Here is a 14,157-nt window from a genome sequence, read left to right as displayed (position 1 = left end):
TTTCCCTTAGCACCAAGCTTCCTTTCTCCCTGGCGCTGGGTTGAAGCGCAGGGCCCTGGGGGAGTGGGGCTGTGCTACAAAAGTTTGCTTCTCCGGAGGCCACAGCTGGGCTTCCAGGGCCACGCACCACCCAGGGACCGGGGGCCCCAGGTGCTAGGCAGCCGAAGCCTGGCAACCAGATCACAGGAGCCCCACTGGGCTGGGATGAGGAGGACGGGCGCTGGGCCAGAGGAACCTCAGCCCCAGCCCCTGGCGGCTCCCACATTCCTCCCTGGGCCTCAGCTTTGGCCGTGCAATGGCAAGTAGTTGGGCCCAACCCAGTACTGAGGTTTCTGGCCACCATCACCCACCCCTGAAGAGACCATGCTCCAGGCAGGCAGTTGATAATTTTTATTAGAGCTACTTCCAGTCTTCTGGGAGACCTGTCTAGTTGAGCCAACTACCTTTTCCCCCAACCAGGGTTCGGGGACAAGCAGGGGGTGTTGGGCAACTTTCTGCCCTGATTGTCTTCATGACTCTTGCACTCCCCTAAACGAAGGCTCTCAGAGTTTGTGCAGGAGGGGTTGGGGCAGGCAGGAGGGGTTGGGGCAGGCAGGAGGCTTCCCTCAGACACTCCTGTCTCAGGCCATGCAGCGACTAGGCAGGCCCAATGGCCAGTCCAGGCAGGTTCCAGCTTGCCCTACTCAAGCTTGGAGTTGGTCTCACAGGGGTCATGAAGGACTTATTTATGAGCGGAGGGAGAGGGCAGGAACTGAGTAGAGCCATAGGGATGGCTTTTTTAGGGATGGCTTTGGAGATCACCCTGCTTCCAAAGACTAGGTCTGGCTGCCAACTCCAATGAGGCTGGACCACTATGAATATTGAATAAGGAAAGAGGTAAAGGAGATGCTGGGGAATAGAGGTGGCTGAGGTTTCCCTATCTAGGGTCAAAAGCAGAGCAGGACTTCACTGTCACTTCCATCCTGATGATATCACAATCCAGAAGGCTGGTGGGAAGTCATGCCTTAGGCACCTAAACTTTTCAGAATACTCAGAAGAGAAGCAATATCAGGGTGGTCCAGAGGTGTCCTGGTGCCTCAAGGGGGGACTGGCTCATCTGTGACTGCTGGAGAGTATTAAAGAGAAATCCCTGCAGCTTCCCCGAGGGCAGTGCCTCCAGCTAGCATTGCATCCACCTCCACTCCTATTGGGCCTTGGAATGTCCAGGGCCAGGAATGGATTTTCAACATCAACTTGACCCAGGGTGTAGGAGGAGAAAGAATGCATGTGAGCTCTGGGGAGCAGTGGAGGTAACCTTTTCAATGAGGCTCAAAAACCCAGTCCTTGCCCACCCAAGCAGAAAGCTCAGACTTTTACCTGGAAGCTTCTGCTTTCATTTATCCTGGGGGCTTGTGGTATAACTGCAGGGGATAGGTTTGTGGGGAGAGGACAGTTGGGTTAACACTTATGTGTATAAGGTGGGAAAAGATAACTCACGTCGAATAGCCAGGAGAGTGTTTCCATGGCAACAGGACACAGACGTCACTGTGTAAGGGTGTGTCTCATCCAGCTGCACTGGCCGAGGGAGCCCAGCATCTTCATCCTTCCTTCCTAGTCGTCCTCTGGCTCCTTTGCCCCAAGAGTAAACTTCACCCTCTGCCAGAGAGAATCCCAAGGTGGGAAGGGGAAGGGAAAGGGTACAGCCTAAGCAAGTACTATATAACCATACTGATTCCAACAGGAGATTGCTGAGGCCAGTGGTCCTGAGCATGATAACTCCCCACTATCTATACCTCAGTCTGCCCCATCATGCCTACGCTCACCTGCACCAATGGCTACTGTGAAGGCATCTCCACAGGCCACTGTCACCATCTTGATGCCCTCAAGGCCCTGGACTCGACATGGTGCCCGGCTGCCCCGGCGGGCATTAGTACCCAACTGCCCATGCTGATTGCTGCCAAAAGTGTAGCAGTCACCTGAGGCTGTGGAAAAGGGAAGAGGAAGGAAAGGGACACCTTAACAGAGGTCCCAAGGAGACCAGGTGAGTCCCCCTCAAGTACTACTCACCAGTCACAGCAGCTGAATGAGCAGTACCTAGGTCAACACTCAACAGGGGCTCCCGATCCAGGGGTGCAGAGCCTAATGGAGTAAAGGTCAGGGCTTCCTCTACTTGCTGGTGGGGTACAGACTCCTCTCCAAGGGAGTGATGGTCTAGGCCCAGCTTATTGAACCTAAAGGCAAAGCCACAAACCAATGCAACTGACAGTTTGTATACACTGCCTCCCCCCACCTCTCTAGGCTAGGGCTGGTAGGATCTATCCCATCAGAAGACAGATCTCATCCTGAGGTGAACCAGGCAGCACCCTCAACCCCCTTCAGTTCCCTTGGTGGGAGAGAGCAATGAGGCACGGGACATGTGGCAGCCAAGGAGGGCAAAGGAACATGGTAATCATCCTGATGCATCTGTTCACCTATTGCTCCCACAGGCCAGGGCTCTGCCAGGCACGGTGAGGATCATGGAAGAGTCGATGCCACATACAACCCGCTGGGCTTCCAATCCTAAGGGAACCAGCACCTGCTGAGGACAGCTATGGGACTCTCTGGTGCCTAGTCCCAGCCTGCCTAAAAGAAGAAACCAGGATGGGGTTAGTTTGAGCTCTAGGATTGGTGATGCCAGAATGAGGAGAGGCCTACTGAGGAGGGAACAAAATGAGTAGAGGCTATTCTCAGCCTGAAATGGCTTTCCTAGGCCCCTCTGTTGGTCAAAATCTTCAGGTGCCACCTCTGTCCTTTCCAGGTGACATTGCTGTTCTTTGAATTCCCATACCTCTGAACCTTGGATGTAGCCCTGACACTGTCTATCCTCTAGCATGCTAGAGTACTCATAAGACTGAGTACTCTGGGCTGGGGATATAGCTCAGTTGGTAGAGTGCTTACCTCACATGCACAGGGCCCTGATTTCAATTCCCAGCACCACACACACAAAAAATGACTGAGTACTCTCCCAGCACAAGGGTGCATACTTGTAATCCTAGCAACTGGAGAGGCTAAGGTAGAAGGATCTCAAGTCTGAGGACAGCCTGAGCAACTTAGTGAGATCCTGTCTCAACATAAAAAGCAAAAAGTAATGGGGATGGGCTGGGGTTGAGCTCAGTGGTAGAGCGTTTGCCTTGCATGTATGAGGCCCTGGGCTTGATCCTCAGCACCACATAAAAATAAATAAATGAAAATAAAGATATTGTGTCCATCTACAACTAAAAAAATATTTAAAAAGGAATGGGATGTAGCTCAGAGGTAACATCCCTAGGTTTGATCCTCGATCCCAATAAGTAAAAATTTAAAAAACAGGCTGAATCCTCCAGGAGAACAGGACCCATCTATGTCATCCCTAGTCTAAGTGCCAAGCCTGACGCTTGGCATAGAAAGAGCCTCAATAAATATAGCTGCACGGGCTATAAGTAGTTCAATGGTAGAACATGTTCTTAGAATGTGTTTGATCCCCAGCCCTGCAAAAAAATAAATACTGTTGAATAAGTGGAATCTCTCCATCATTATTTTTTTTTTTTAGAGAGAGACAGAGATGAGAGAGAAAGAGAGAATTTTTAATGTTTATTTTTTAGTTTTCAGCAACATCTTTCTTTGTATGTGGTGCTGAGGATCGAACCCGGACCGCATGCATGCCAGATGATCATGCTACATCCCCAGCCCCGAATCTCTCCATTATTATGTTGTAAGCACAAGAAAGAAGCCCCATCATTTTCTTTTTTTTTTTTTTTTTTGGTACTAGGGATTGAACCCAGGGGTACTTAACCACTGGGCCACATTCCCAGCACCGCCCCCCTACTTTAAAATATTTACATATTTTTAGTTCTCAATGGACCTTTATTTTATTTACTTATATGCAGTGCTAAGAATCAAACCCAGTGTCTCACACATGCCAGGCAAGGGCTGTACTACTGAGCTACAACCCCAGCCCTTTTTATTTATTTTTAAAATTTTTATTTTATTATTTTTGGGGATACCAAGAATTGAATTCAGGAGCACGTGGCCACTGAGCCACATCCCCAGCCCTATTTTTGTATTTTATTTTTTTTAAAGAATTTTAATATTTATTTTTTTTAGTTTTCTGCAGACACAACATCTTTGTATGTGGTACTGAGGATTGAACCCAGGCCGCATGCATGCCAGGCGAGTGCGCTACCGCTTGAGCCACATCCCCAGCCCCCCTATTTTTGTATTTTATTTAGAGGCAGGGTCTCACTAAGTTGCTTAATGCCTTGCCATTGCTGAAGCTGGCTTTGAACTCTAATTCCTCCTGTCTCAGCCTCCCAAGTCACTAGGATTATAGGCATGTGCCACCTTATCCAGGAATTTTTTTATTTTTAAATACTTTTTTCATTGTAGATGGACACAATCACAATACCTTTATTTATTTGTTTATTTTTATGTGGTGCTGAGGATTGAACCCAGTGCCTCGCACTTGCTAGGAAAGCACTCTACCACTGAGCCAAAACGTCCACCCTTCTTATTTTTTATTTTGAATCAGGGTCTCACTAGTTGCTGAGAGGCTGGCTTTGAACTCGAGATCCTCCTGTCTCGGCCTCCCGAGCAGCTGGAACTACAGGCGTGTGCCACCATGCCCAGCATGGGAAGCCACATCTTATTCATCTTGTCTCAGTACCCAGCACAGGGTGAGCATGTAATGGGCATGAAATAAAAATTTGTTGAATTAATTAATAGAATAGAAAAGCTGGGCACATCCTAACGCAATGACACACACCTATAATCCCAGTGGTTCAGGAGGCTGAGAAAGGAGGATCACAAGATCAAAGCCAGCCTCAGCAACTTAGTGAGGCCCTAAGAAACTTAGAAGAACCCTGTCTGAAAAAATAAAAAGGTGGGCCTGGGGATATAGCTCACTTGGTAGAATGATTGCCTTGCATGCACAAGGCCCTGGGTTCAATTCCCAGCACCACAAAAAAATTAAAAAATAAAAAAAAAATAAAAAGGGCTGTTGGTTGTAGCTCAATAGTAGAACACTTGCCTAGCATGTGTGAGACACTGGTTTTGATCCTCAGCACCACATAAAAATAAATAAAATAAAGGTACTAAAAAATAAATAAATAAAAATAAAAAGGTCTAGGACATAGTTCAGTGATATATCACCACTATGTTCAATCCTCAGTACCACTGGGAAAAAAAATTGAGAGAAGAGAGAATGGACCATGGGGTGGAAGGTGGGTACAAAGGGGAACAAACCATGGCTAAAGAGACAGAACCAAGAGGCTAAAGCCAGAGTAGGGAGCTTACCACCATCTCCACGACCCCAGGCAAACAGTTCTCGCTCAGTGGACAGGGCCAGCACATGGGAGGCACCACAGGCCACTTGTACCATCTCATAGCCAAGCAGGGCCTCCACTATGGTGGGCTAGAAAAGGGGAGAAAGCAAGGGGAGACTGGGATCTGACACTAAACACACACATACACTCTGCCACAGCACCCACTGTGCAGAGAAAGAGGCTGCAGATTCTAAGTGCTGTCTAACTCCTGTCATATAAGGCTCAATGCCACATGAGACACTGGGGAAGCCTGGTCTCTTTTTTTTTTTTTTTTCCCTACCAGGAATTAAACCCAAGAGCACTTAACTGCTGAGCCACATCCCCAGCCCTTTTTATTTTTTATTTTGAGAAAGGTTTTCACTAGGTTGCATATAGCCTTGCTGAGTTGCTGAGGCTGGCTTCAAACCTGCAATCCTCCCGCTTTCAGCCTCCTGAGCCACTGGGATTACAGGCATGCACCACCGTGCCTGGGAAGTTTGGTCTTTCTGTACTTCCCCTAAAGCAGCCCAGAGCAGGTGCAGTTTAGGAGCTACAGAGACTTTATGCACCTGGGGACTTCCCTGCCCTCAGCCTGATGTCAACATTCATCCGTGGATTCCCTGCCATCCTCTCACTTCCTCTCTCTAGAGTACATGTGACACCTACCTGGCTGATATCAGTGAGGCTGCCATGGCCTAAGCACCCATTGCTGCCACTGCCAAAGGTCATGATGATGCCTCGGTCTGGAGAGGTCAGTAAGGAAAGAGGAGGGACAGGAGTTAGACTGTTCTCTAAGTCACTAGGTCACTCGTGGATTGGAGGAGCAAGATGAAGCTGGGGTTACAGGCCTTCTCCACCACCTTGTGCAGTGTGTGACTTTGGACAAGTGACAGCCTCTCTGAACTTTAGTTTCCCCATCTATCAAATGGGGATGATTCCATGCCTGTTTTGTAGAGTAAAGGAGATGGTATAAATAAATCTCAACAGCAAGTAGAAACAATAACTTAACAACTAAGAGATGGAAGCATTAATTGAGCAATGAGGGAAGTTGCTCTTTGTGGTCTTCTCCTAAATTCCCATGGGGTAGTCCCCCCGGTGAGGCTTACCAGTCAAACAGGCTGTGAAGAGGTCCCCGCAGGCCACATGCTTGATAGTCACACCTGACTGGCCCTCCAGGAAACGGGAGATGAACTGGGGCTGAGGCTGCTCCACTGCCCCTGGGAGGAGGGCATTTCCAAGGGCACCTACAGGTGGGGCCTGTGGGGGGGGGGCGCGCTGAACACCTCTCATCCTCCTCAGGGACCTCCCACCCTCTACCTAGTCCAGGCCCCCAGCCAAACTGCTTGCCTCCCACAGGATTAGGCGCCCAGAACGTGTGATCCCGGCCTTCTGCGTGCGCCCAGTGGCCACCTGAACCACCTCTGTGTTAAGCATCGGCAGCTTCAGTGGGGTGCTGAGCCCGCCACCCCATGTGTACACGGATGATAGTGGTGGTGGGATGGCCGGCCTCACAGGTCCCCGGGGGATACCTGCCAGTACAGGACACTGGGTCAGTTAAACTGGCAGGCATAGTGGGGAACCATGGGCCCAAGCACCCACTTCAGCTTACCCCTGCAGCGGGTACTAGTGGTTCTGCTCCCTGTGCTGCCCGGGGCCATGGGTGTTCCTGGGGCCAGGGATTTCTCTGCTCTGCAGGACAGATAGGGACCTCAGACACAGAACCTCCCTGACAATCCTACACACAGGCATAGAAGCCTTGCTTGAGGTCTCCTGTGGCCCACAGGGTGCTCCCAACCTCTGCCACCCAAGATCTATCCCTTTTTTCCCCACAGCACAGGCCTCCTCATGCGGATGCTGCCCACATCGGTGTGCAGGTTAAGTAGGGCTCGGATGCAGAGGGGCTGTGCCATGATGTGGCTCAGTGGTGGCCGATGTGCAGGCTCCAGGCTGAGCAGACTCAGGACAAGCTGGCGTAGCTCAGGGCTGTACCGGTCAGAGATGGGCGCAAAGGTGCCACTCATGATCTTTAACACTAGCGCTGGCAGGTTCTGTGAAGGTGCCAAATTAGGGATGGCCTGAGTGTTGAATTGGGCTTTTGAGCATCCTTGTCCCTCAGCCCCTTGTCTGATGGTGAAAGAACAACCCTGCCTTCAGACGACTTCATTCTCATTAGGGGACTCCCAGGATGATAGGGGAGCCAAACCCTGCTTTCAGGAATCCATAAGGGAGCTGCTCCAAGTTTCTTAGGAGCTGCTCCTGTGAAACTCCATTTTGACAAAACTCACGGGCTTGCTCTTGGTAGTGTCCTAATCTCATGGAAGAGACATAACCATGCCATCAGGAGCTCTCTAAAGGGGGGAAACGAGCCCTACCCTCAGAAATTCATAGTCTGAGCAAGAACCACAGCTCTGCCCTGGGTAATCCACCAGTCTGGATAAGGTAGAGACAGATGGGATTCTCACAAAAAAAAAAAAAAAAGAAGTGGTTGGAGCTGAGGGCTGCGGTGAGGGAGGGATTTCCCAGTTCCCTCAGGGGTGCTTATACTCACTGCAGCCTCAAAGGCCCTCTTGAGGCTGGCCAGCTCATAGAGGACACAGCCCAGGGCCCAGATGTCGCTCTTCTGATTGTAGGGCTTGCCCTCACACAGCTCAGGGGAAATATAGCATGGAGTACCTACCACCTGCAGGAGAGAAATCTCAGTTACAACCTGGAGGGGGAGGAAAAACAGAGGCTCTGGTCATGGGCCCAGTGAGAGACAGATTCTCCCTGAAGCAGGCCAAGGGGTTTCCTCCTGCAAGACTCTACAGCCAGGGGCCAAGGAGCCAAGGTCTATTGAGCCCAGAGGTGCTTTACTTGAGAGCTACATCCCTAGTCCTTTTTATTTTCCATTTTGTGACAGGATCTTGCTAAATTGCTGAAGCTGGCCTCAAATTTTCCATCTTCTTGCCTCAGCTTCCTCAGTCACTGGGATTACTAGCATGTGCAACCACACCTGGCTGAGCCAAGGTTTTTGGAGGGGAAAAGGAGGAGGCAGGGATGTAGAATAGGCCTTGGCCCTCAAGACCTCTAGCACCCTCAAGGCTCCCTCCAAGTTCAGGTACCGTGTAGGCCTTGCTCTTGCTGCTAAGGATCTTGGAGATGCCAAAGTCGCCAATCTTGACAACCATGCGATGTTTGTCAAGAAGGATGTTCTGGGTCTTGAGGTCCCGATGCAGGATGAGATGGGTATGCACATGATGCAGGGCAAGCAGAATCTGCACAAAAAAGTGCAGAATGGTCTCTTCCTCCAGCAGGGAATTGCAGCGCTTTTGGATGAACTCAGCTAGGGTACCACCTGCGGCCCAAGAAACTAATCAAGATCCAGTCTTTTCCATACCCAGGACAATCCCTTTCCTTTTACTGAATAGGTCACTAGAACCAGAGAGGACAAGAAATCTGCCAGGGTCACAAAATTGGGGCCAGAACTCTATACCTCTGACCCTCAGCCAAATCCATTCTAAGGGGAGAAGCCGCCTGATCCTGGAGGTAAAGAACCCCTGCAGCCAGGCCAATGCAAGGAGCTGACTTACCTGGTGCATATTCCATGGCAATCATGAGGGCCTTGTCCTCTAGGAAGTTCTCATAGTACTCAATGACATTGGGGTGATTTAGCAGCTTGAGCACCTGACACTCATTCTGGGCTGCTTGCCGCTCTTCCTTGGTCATCTGCTCCACTGGGATTTGCTTGATGATCACTAGCTTCTGGTCAGCTTTACGGAGGCACAAGTGCACAATCCTGGAGACAAAGTAGAGGGCGGGTACTAGCTGAACTTCCAGCCATATATCAGACAGAGCAGAGCTAGTGACTGGATGTTCCTTAGAGACTGGGTTTGATCCTCAGCACCACATAAAAATAAAAATAAATATAAAGATACTGTTAAAGTACTTAATGGGTGGAAGTCATTCATATTAGTATTTCATTAGTTTTATGTGTGTGTGGGGGGGTATTAGGGTATTTTACTAGGAATGCTCTATCACTGAGCTATAATCCCCATCCCTGATTGTGGTGGCACACATCTGTAATCTCATCAATTTGGGAGGCTGAGGAAAGAAGATTCCAAGTTCGAGATCAGCCTTAGCAATTTAGCAAGGCCCTAAGCAATTTAGCAATATCCTGTCTCAAAAAACAAAAAGGGAGCTGGGCATGGTGGAGCATACCTGTAATCCCAGCAGCTCGGGAGGCTGAGGCAGGAGGATAATGAGTTCAAAGCCAGCCTCAGCCAAAGTGAGGCACTAAGCAACTCAGTGAGACCCTGTCTCTAAATAAAATACAAAATAGGGCTGGGGATGTGGCTCAGTGGTTGAGTGCCCCTGAGTTCAATCCCTAGTGCTCCCCCCCCCCCCCCCGCAAAAAAAAAAAAAAAAAAAAAAAGGCTGGGAAGGTAGCTTAGTGGTAAAACACCCCTGGGCTGCTGGGTGTGGTGGCCCATGCCTGCAATCCCAGCAGTTTGGGAGGCTGAGACAGGAGGATCACAAGTTAAAAGCCAGCCTCAGCAATTTAGTGAAGCCCTAAGCAACTTAGTGAAGCAAGACTTAAAAAATAAAAAGGGATGGGGATGTGGCTCACTGCTTAAGCACCCTGGATTCAATGCCCCCCACCAAAAAAAAAAAAAAAAACCCAATAAACAAAAACCCCACTGAACATAGGAACAGGAAGAACTGGTAACAAACTCTATGCAGGCCCTCATTTTTACCCTTGGCACAATGAGATTGAGTTCTGGAGTTAACTGCCTGGGTTTAAATCCTGGCTCTTCCTAATTAACTGGTGTTAGATACATTATATGACATCACCATCTGGAAAATAGAGTTGTTGAGAGAGGATCAAATGAGTAAATGTATGTAAGGAATTTAGCACAGTGCTTGGCCCATAGAAAGTGCTTAATGGGGGCTGGGGTTATGGCTCAATTTGAAGAGTGCTTCCTTGCATGCACTAGGCCCTGGGTTCAATCCCCAGCACTACATTAAAAAAAATAAGGCAGGGGCAGGGCTGTGGCTCAGGGGTAAAGCACTTGCCTCTCATGTGTGAGGCACTGGGTTTGATCCTCAGCACCACATAAAAATAAATATAAATATAATGTGTGTTTATCTACAACTAAAAAAATGTTTAAAAAAGTACTACTGGGTGGAAGTCATTCACATTAGTATTTCATTAATTTTATGTGTGTGTGTGGGGGGTGGATATTGGGGTATTCTACTAGGAATGCTCTATCACTGAGCTATAACCCCATCCCTTTTAATTTTTTTTCACTTTGAGCCAGGTCTCCCTAAGTTGCCCAGGCTGGTCTTGAACTTCGGATCCTCCTGCCTCAACCTCCCCAATTCCTGGGATTATAGGCATGAGTCACCATGCCCAACCATATTAGTATTTGACTTCAACTCTCTGTCAGTGTCCATAAATTCAGGAACTACATTTTTCTTGTTGTACAATAAGAATTTGTTCTAAAATATAGCCCAGTATTTTGCACACAGTAGGAGTTCTGTAGATATTTGGTAAATGAATAGACTGTAATCTTATCACTTAAGTCTTAAATTTTTATCTCCCTCTCCTATGAGTCCCAGACTGATATATCCAACTCTATCTGCATATCTCACAAACATCCTAAATTTTAACAAATACAAAACAAAATTCTTGATTCTTGTCCCCAAACCTTTCCTTCACCTGTTTCTTCCATCTGGGTAAATGACACCACCATTTCCGACTTATTAAAATCAGACATGTTGGGGCTGAGAGTAAAATTCAGTGATGGAGTGCTTGTATAGTATGTGCAAGACCCTGAGTTCAATCCTCACCACTGCAAAATAAAGTTGCATACCATTCAATGACTAACTATAGGACCACACCTAAATTCATTAAAAAAAAAAAAAAAAAAAAAAAAAAGCCAGGTGTGGGGCATATCCCAGTCTCAGGAGGACTGAAAGTTCCAGGTCAGCCTAGGCAATTTAGTGAGACCCTATCTCAAAATAAAAAAAATTAAAAGGGCTGGGGGGTGTTGCTCAGCAGCAGTAGAGTGCCCCAGGGTTCAATCTGCAGTACCCTGTACTGGAGAAGAAAAAAAAAAAAAAAAAACACCCAACACAGAGCCTGGGGATACAGCTGAGTGGTGGAAGAGTGTTTGCCACATGAAAAAGCAAGAAGCCCTAGGACCAATCCCCAGCAATACTCCCCCCACCCCCACCAAACAAACAACAAAGGCAGGCTTTCTTCAGTCTGTAATCCCAGCTACTCTAAAGGCTGAGGCAGGAGGATCACTTACAGTTGAACAGTTTTCCTTTTTCTTTTTTATTGAGTACAGGGGATCAAACCCAAGGCCTTGAGCAAGCACTCTAACACTGAGCTAAATCTCCAGCCTTTGGTTTTAAACAAGCTCTGATGGCTGGTTGTGACATGTGCTTGCAATTCCAGGAGGCTGAGGCAGGAGGATCCCAAATTCAAGGCTAGCCTCAGCAATTTGGCAAGACCCTTTCTCAAAATAAAGTAAAATAAAAAAGAGGTGAGGGAGATGGGCATGCTGGCACACACTGTAATCCCAACAACTAGGGAGGTTGAGGTAGGAGGATTGCAAGTTCAAAGCCAGCCTCAGCAATTTAATGAGGCCCCCAGGAACTTAGCAAGACAATGTTTCAAAATTATAAAAAGGTCTGGGGATGTGGCTCCGTGGTTAAGCGCCCCTGGATTCAATCCCTGGTACCAAAAAAAAAAAAAAAAAAAAAAAAAGAAGAAGAAGAAGAAGTTAGGGGACCAGGCATTATGGCCCACACCTATAATCCCAGCATCTTGGGAAGGCCAAGGCAGGAGGATTGTGAGTTCAAATCCAACCTCAGTTGGGCTGGGGATGTGGCTCAAGCGGTAGCACACTTGCCTGGCATGCGTGAGGCCCAGGTTCAATCCTCAGCACCATATACAAAGATGTGTCCGCTGAAAACTAAAAAATAAATATTAAAAAATTCTCTCTCTCTTTAAAAAACAAACAAACAAACAAAAAAACACAAATCTAACCTCAGCAATTTAATGAGGCCCTAAACAACTTAGTGAGACCATCTCAAAAAATAAGAGATGTGGATGTGGCTCAGTAGTTAAGTGACTCTGGGTTCAATTCCTGTACCAGATAAAAATAAATAAATAAAAACTCTTCCTTGGGCTGGGTGTCTATGTAGCTCAGTGATAATGCATGTGTTTGGCCTTTGGAGGCCCTGGGTTCAATTTCCAGCACAAACAAACGCTCTTGCCCTTGCCCTTATACTAAATCAATTAAACCCCTTTCCATGACAATCAAATTTTACACAATTCTTTACCTTGCCCACTACATTCCAACTACACTAATCTTTTTTCAGTTTCTTTTTTGGTACTGGCAATTGAACCCAAGGGTGCTCTGCCACTGAACTACATCCCCAGCCCTTTTAACTTTTTAAATTTTGAGACAGGGTTTCGCTAAATTGCCAAGAGTGCCTTGGAACTTGCAATCTTCCTACCTCAGCCTCCCCATCAAGCTTGGCATCTGTTTCTTGATTGTTCTCAACAATTCTTTCCATGTGAGGACCTTTGCATATGCTGCTTCCTTTGCCTGAAAATCTTCTTCCTTCAGAGTACTGGTCTTCATTCTTTATCTTTACATCTCATCTCCCAGAGAATTCCTCCCTAGCTACCCCAAGTAATTATTCTCTACCGTTGTACATGTTACTTAATAACCTTTCATTACTGCTATAACATAACTCCTTTAATAATGTCTTGTTAAAGGAGTGAGACCCTATCTCAAAATAAAAAATTAAAAGGGCTAAGTTCCTAAAGGGAAAAGACTAGTCCTTTTTTTTTTTTTTTTTTTTTTTGGTACCAGGGATTGAACTCAGGGGCTTGACCACTGAGCCGCATTCCCAGCCCTATTTTATATTTTTTTTAGAGATAGGGTCTCACTGAGTTGCTTAGCAGCCTCGCTTTGGGTAAGGCTTGCTTTGAACTCGCAATCCTCTTGCCTCAGCCTCCCAAGCCGCTGGGATTACAGGAGTGAGCCATCACACCCGGATACCCGTCCAGTTTTGGTCATATCTATATACACACAGCCCAGAATCTGAAGACCTATGCAGCCTGTGTACAAGGGAACCAACAGAAGAATGCCACCCGAGCGCTTAGGAGTGTGGGCGTGGCCTCATTGAAGACGGATCTCCAAGTCCAGACTGAGACCGGAAGCCTGGGCGGGGCTTCCCAGATAGTCGCTCACGCCTAGGAGGCGGAGCTATCCAGGTAGCAATTTCGCGGTTAGTTTTGGGACTTATTTTCCCACTCCCCAGCAGTTTTCTTCCCTCTACCCTTGGCTCACCCGAAGGCACCTCTGCCCACCACTCGGATCCGCTCGTACTTCTCCATCTCATTTCTCAGAACACCGTTTCCGGAACACCCCTTTGAGGCGCGTGCGCGGACCTGCCCACTCTGGAGCCCCGCCCTTTACGCTATAAAACCTTTGCGGGGCGGAGCAAGCAGAGTTTAAGTCTGTTTGCATCTGAGTTGAACTTCAACGTATTACCCGCACAAAGTCGTTTTTCCCTCACCCTGTCACTCGTAGGGCCCAACAAATACGGCTATACCTCATTTCTTAGTGTGTCCCCCAATGGCCAGCACGATACCAGCCACTTCTCACACCCATGGCCCCATTGGACTCTTGCAAAGTTTGTGAGACCGGAGGGAATGCCTCACGCTCAAGAGTTGCCCACTAAAGTCCGGATGGGGTGGGAAGCGAGGACTGAGTCCCCAGCTTCCCATGACTACGCTATTTCAGAAGAAGGATTTTCATTGGCAAGCAAATGATAACCATAACTGAACCTAGGGCAA

At 47.9% G+C, this 14,157-nt stretch overlaps 1 protein-coding gene across 5 annotated transcripts; it reads right to left on the bottom strand.

Moving 5' to 3' along the window:
* Positions 1-375: 375 nt before the first annotated feature.
* On the bottom strand, positions 376-13,789 carry Nek8 (NIMA related kinase 8). Of its 5 annotated transcripts, none has more exons than XM_005327835.5 (15): positions 13,649-13,789; positions 8,867-9,072; positions 8,399-8,631; positions 7,846-7,977; positions 7,137-7,345; positions 6,907-6,986; positions 6,645-6,826; positions 6,404-6,554; positions 5,964-6,040; positions 5,290-5,407; positions 2,451-2,601; positions 2,047-2,210; positions 1,803-1,961; positions 1,477-1,635; positions 376-1,105 (listed from the first exon to the last, which is right to left on the bottom strand). In XM_005327835.5, exons 1-15 carry the CDS (start codon positions 13,693-13,695, stop codon positions 1,077-1,079), a joined length of 2,097 nt encoding a protein of 698 aa, XP_005327892.1. In that variant the 5' UTR covers positions 13,696-13,789; the 3' UTR covers positions 376-1,076. The 5 variants fall into 5 exon arrangements, with proteins under 5 accessions (XP_005327892.1, XP_077898680.1, XP_040125124.1 ...); XM_078042554.1 differs by adding an exon at positions 12,197-12,259 and having other exon boundaries at positions 376-1,635; positions 13,649-13,733; XM_040269190.2 differs by lacking the exon at positions 13,649-13,789 and adding an exon at positions 12,807-13,024 and having other exon boundaries at positions 376-1,102.
* Positions 13,790-14,157: the final 368 nt, after the last annotated feature.

This window comes from Ictidomys tridecemlineatus, chromosome 3 (assembly GCF_052094955.1).
Source record: "Ictidomys tridecemlineatus isolate mIctTri1 chromosome 3, mIctTri1.hap1, whole genome shotgun sequence".
NCBI lineage: Eukaryota > Metazoa > Chordata > Mammalia > Rodentia > Sciuridae > Ictidomys > Ictidomys tridecemlineatus.
This window is presented reverse-complemented; position numbering and strand designations above follow the sequence as displayed.

Coding starts and splice junctions, on each gene's coding strand:
- Nek8 (XM_040269190.2), bottom strand. CDS start 12,934: ATGAAGACCAGTACTCTGAAGGAAGAAGATTTTCAGGCAAAGGAAGCA. Junction 6,827..6,906: donor CACTAGTACCCGCTGCAGGG/GTAAGCTGAAGT, acceptor CTGTACTGGCAG/GTATCCCCCGGGGACCTGTG. Junction 1,103..1,476: donor CACTCTCCTGGCTATTCGAC/GTGAGTTATCTT, acceptor ACTCTCCAGCAG/TCACAGATGAGCCAGTCCCC.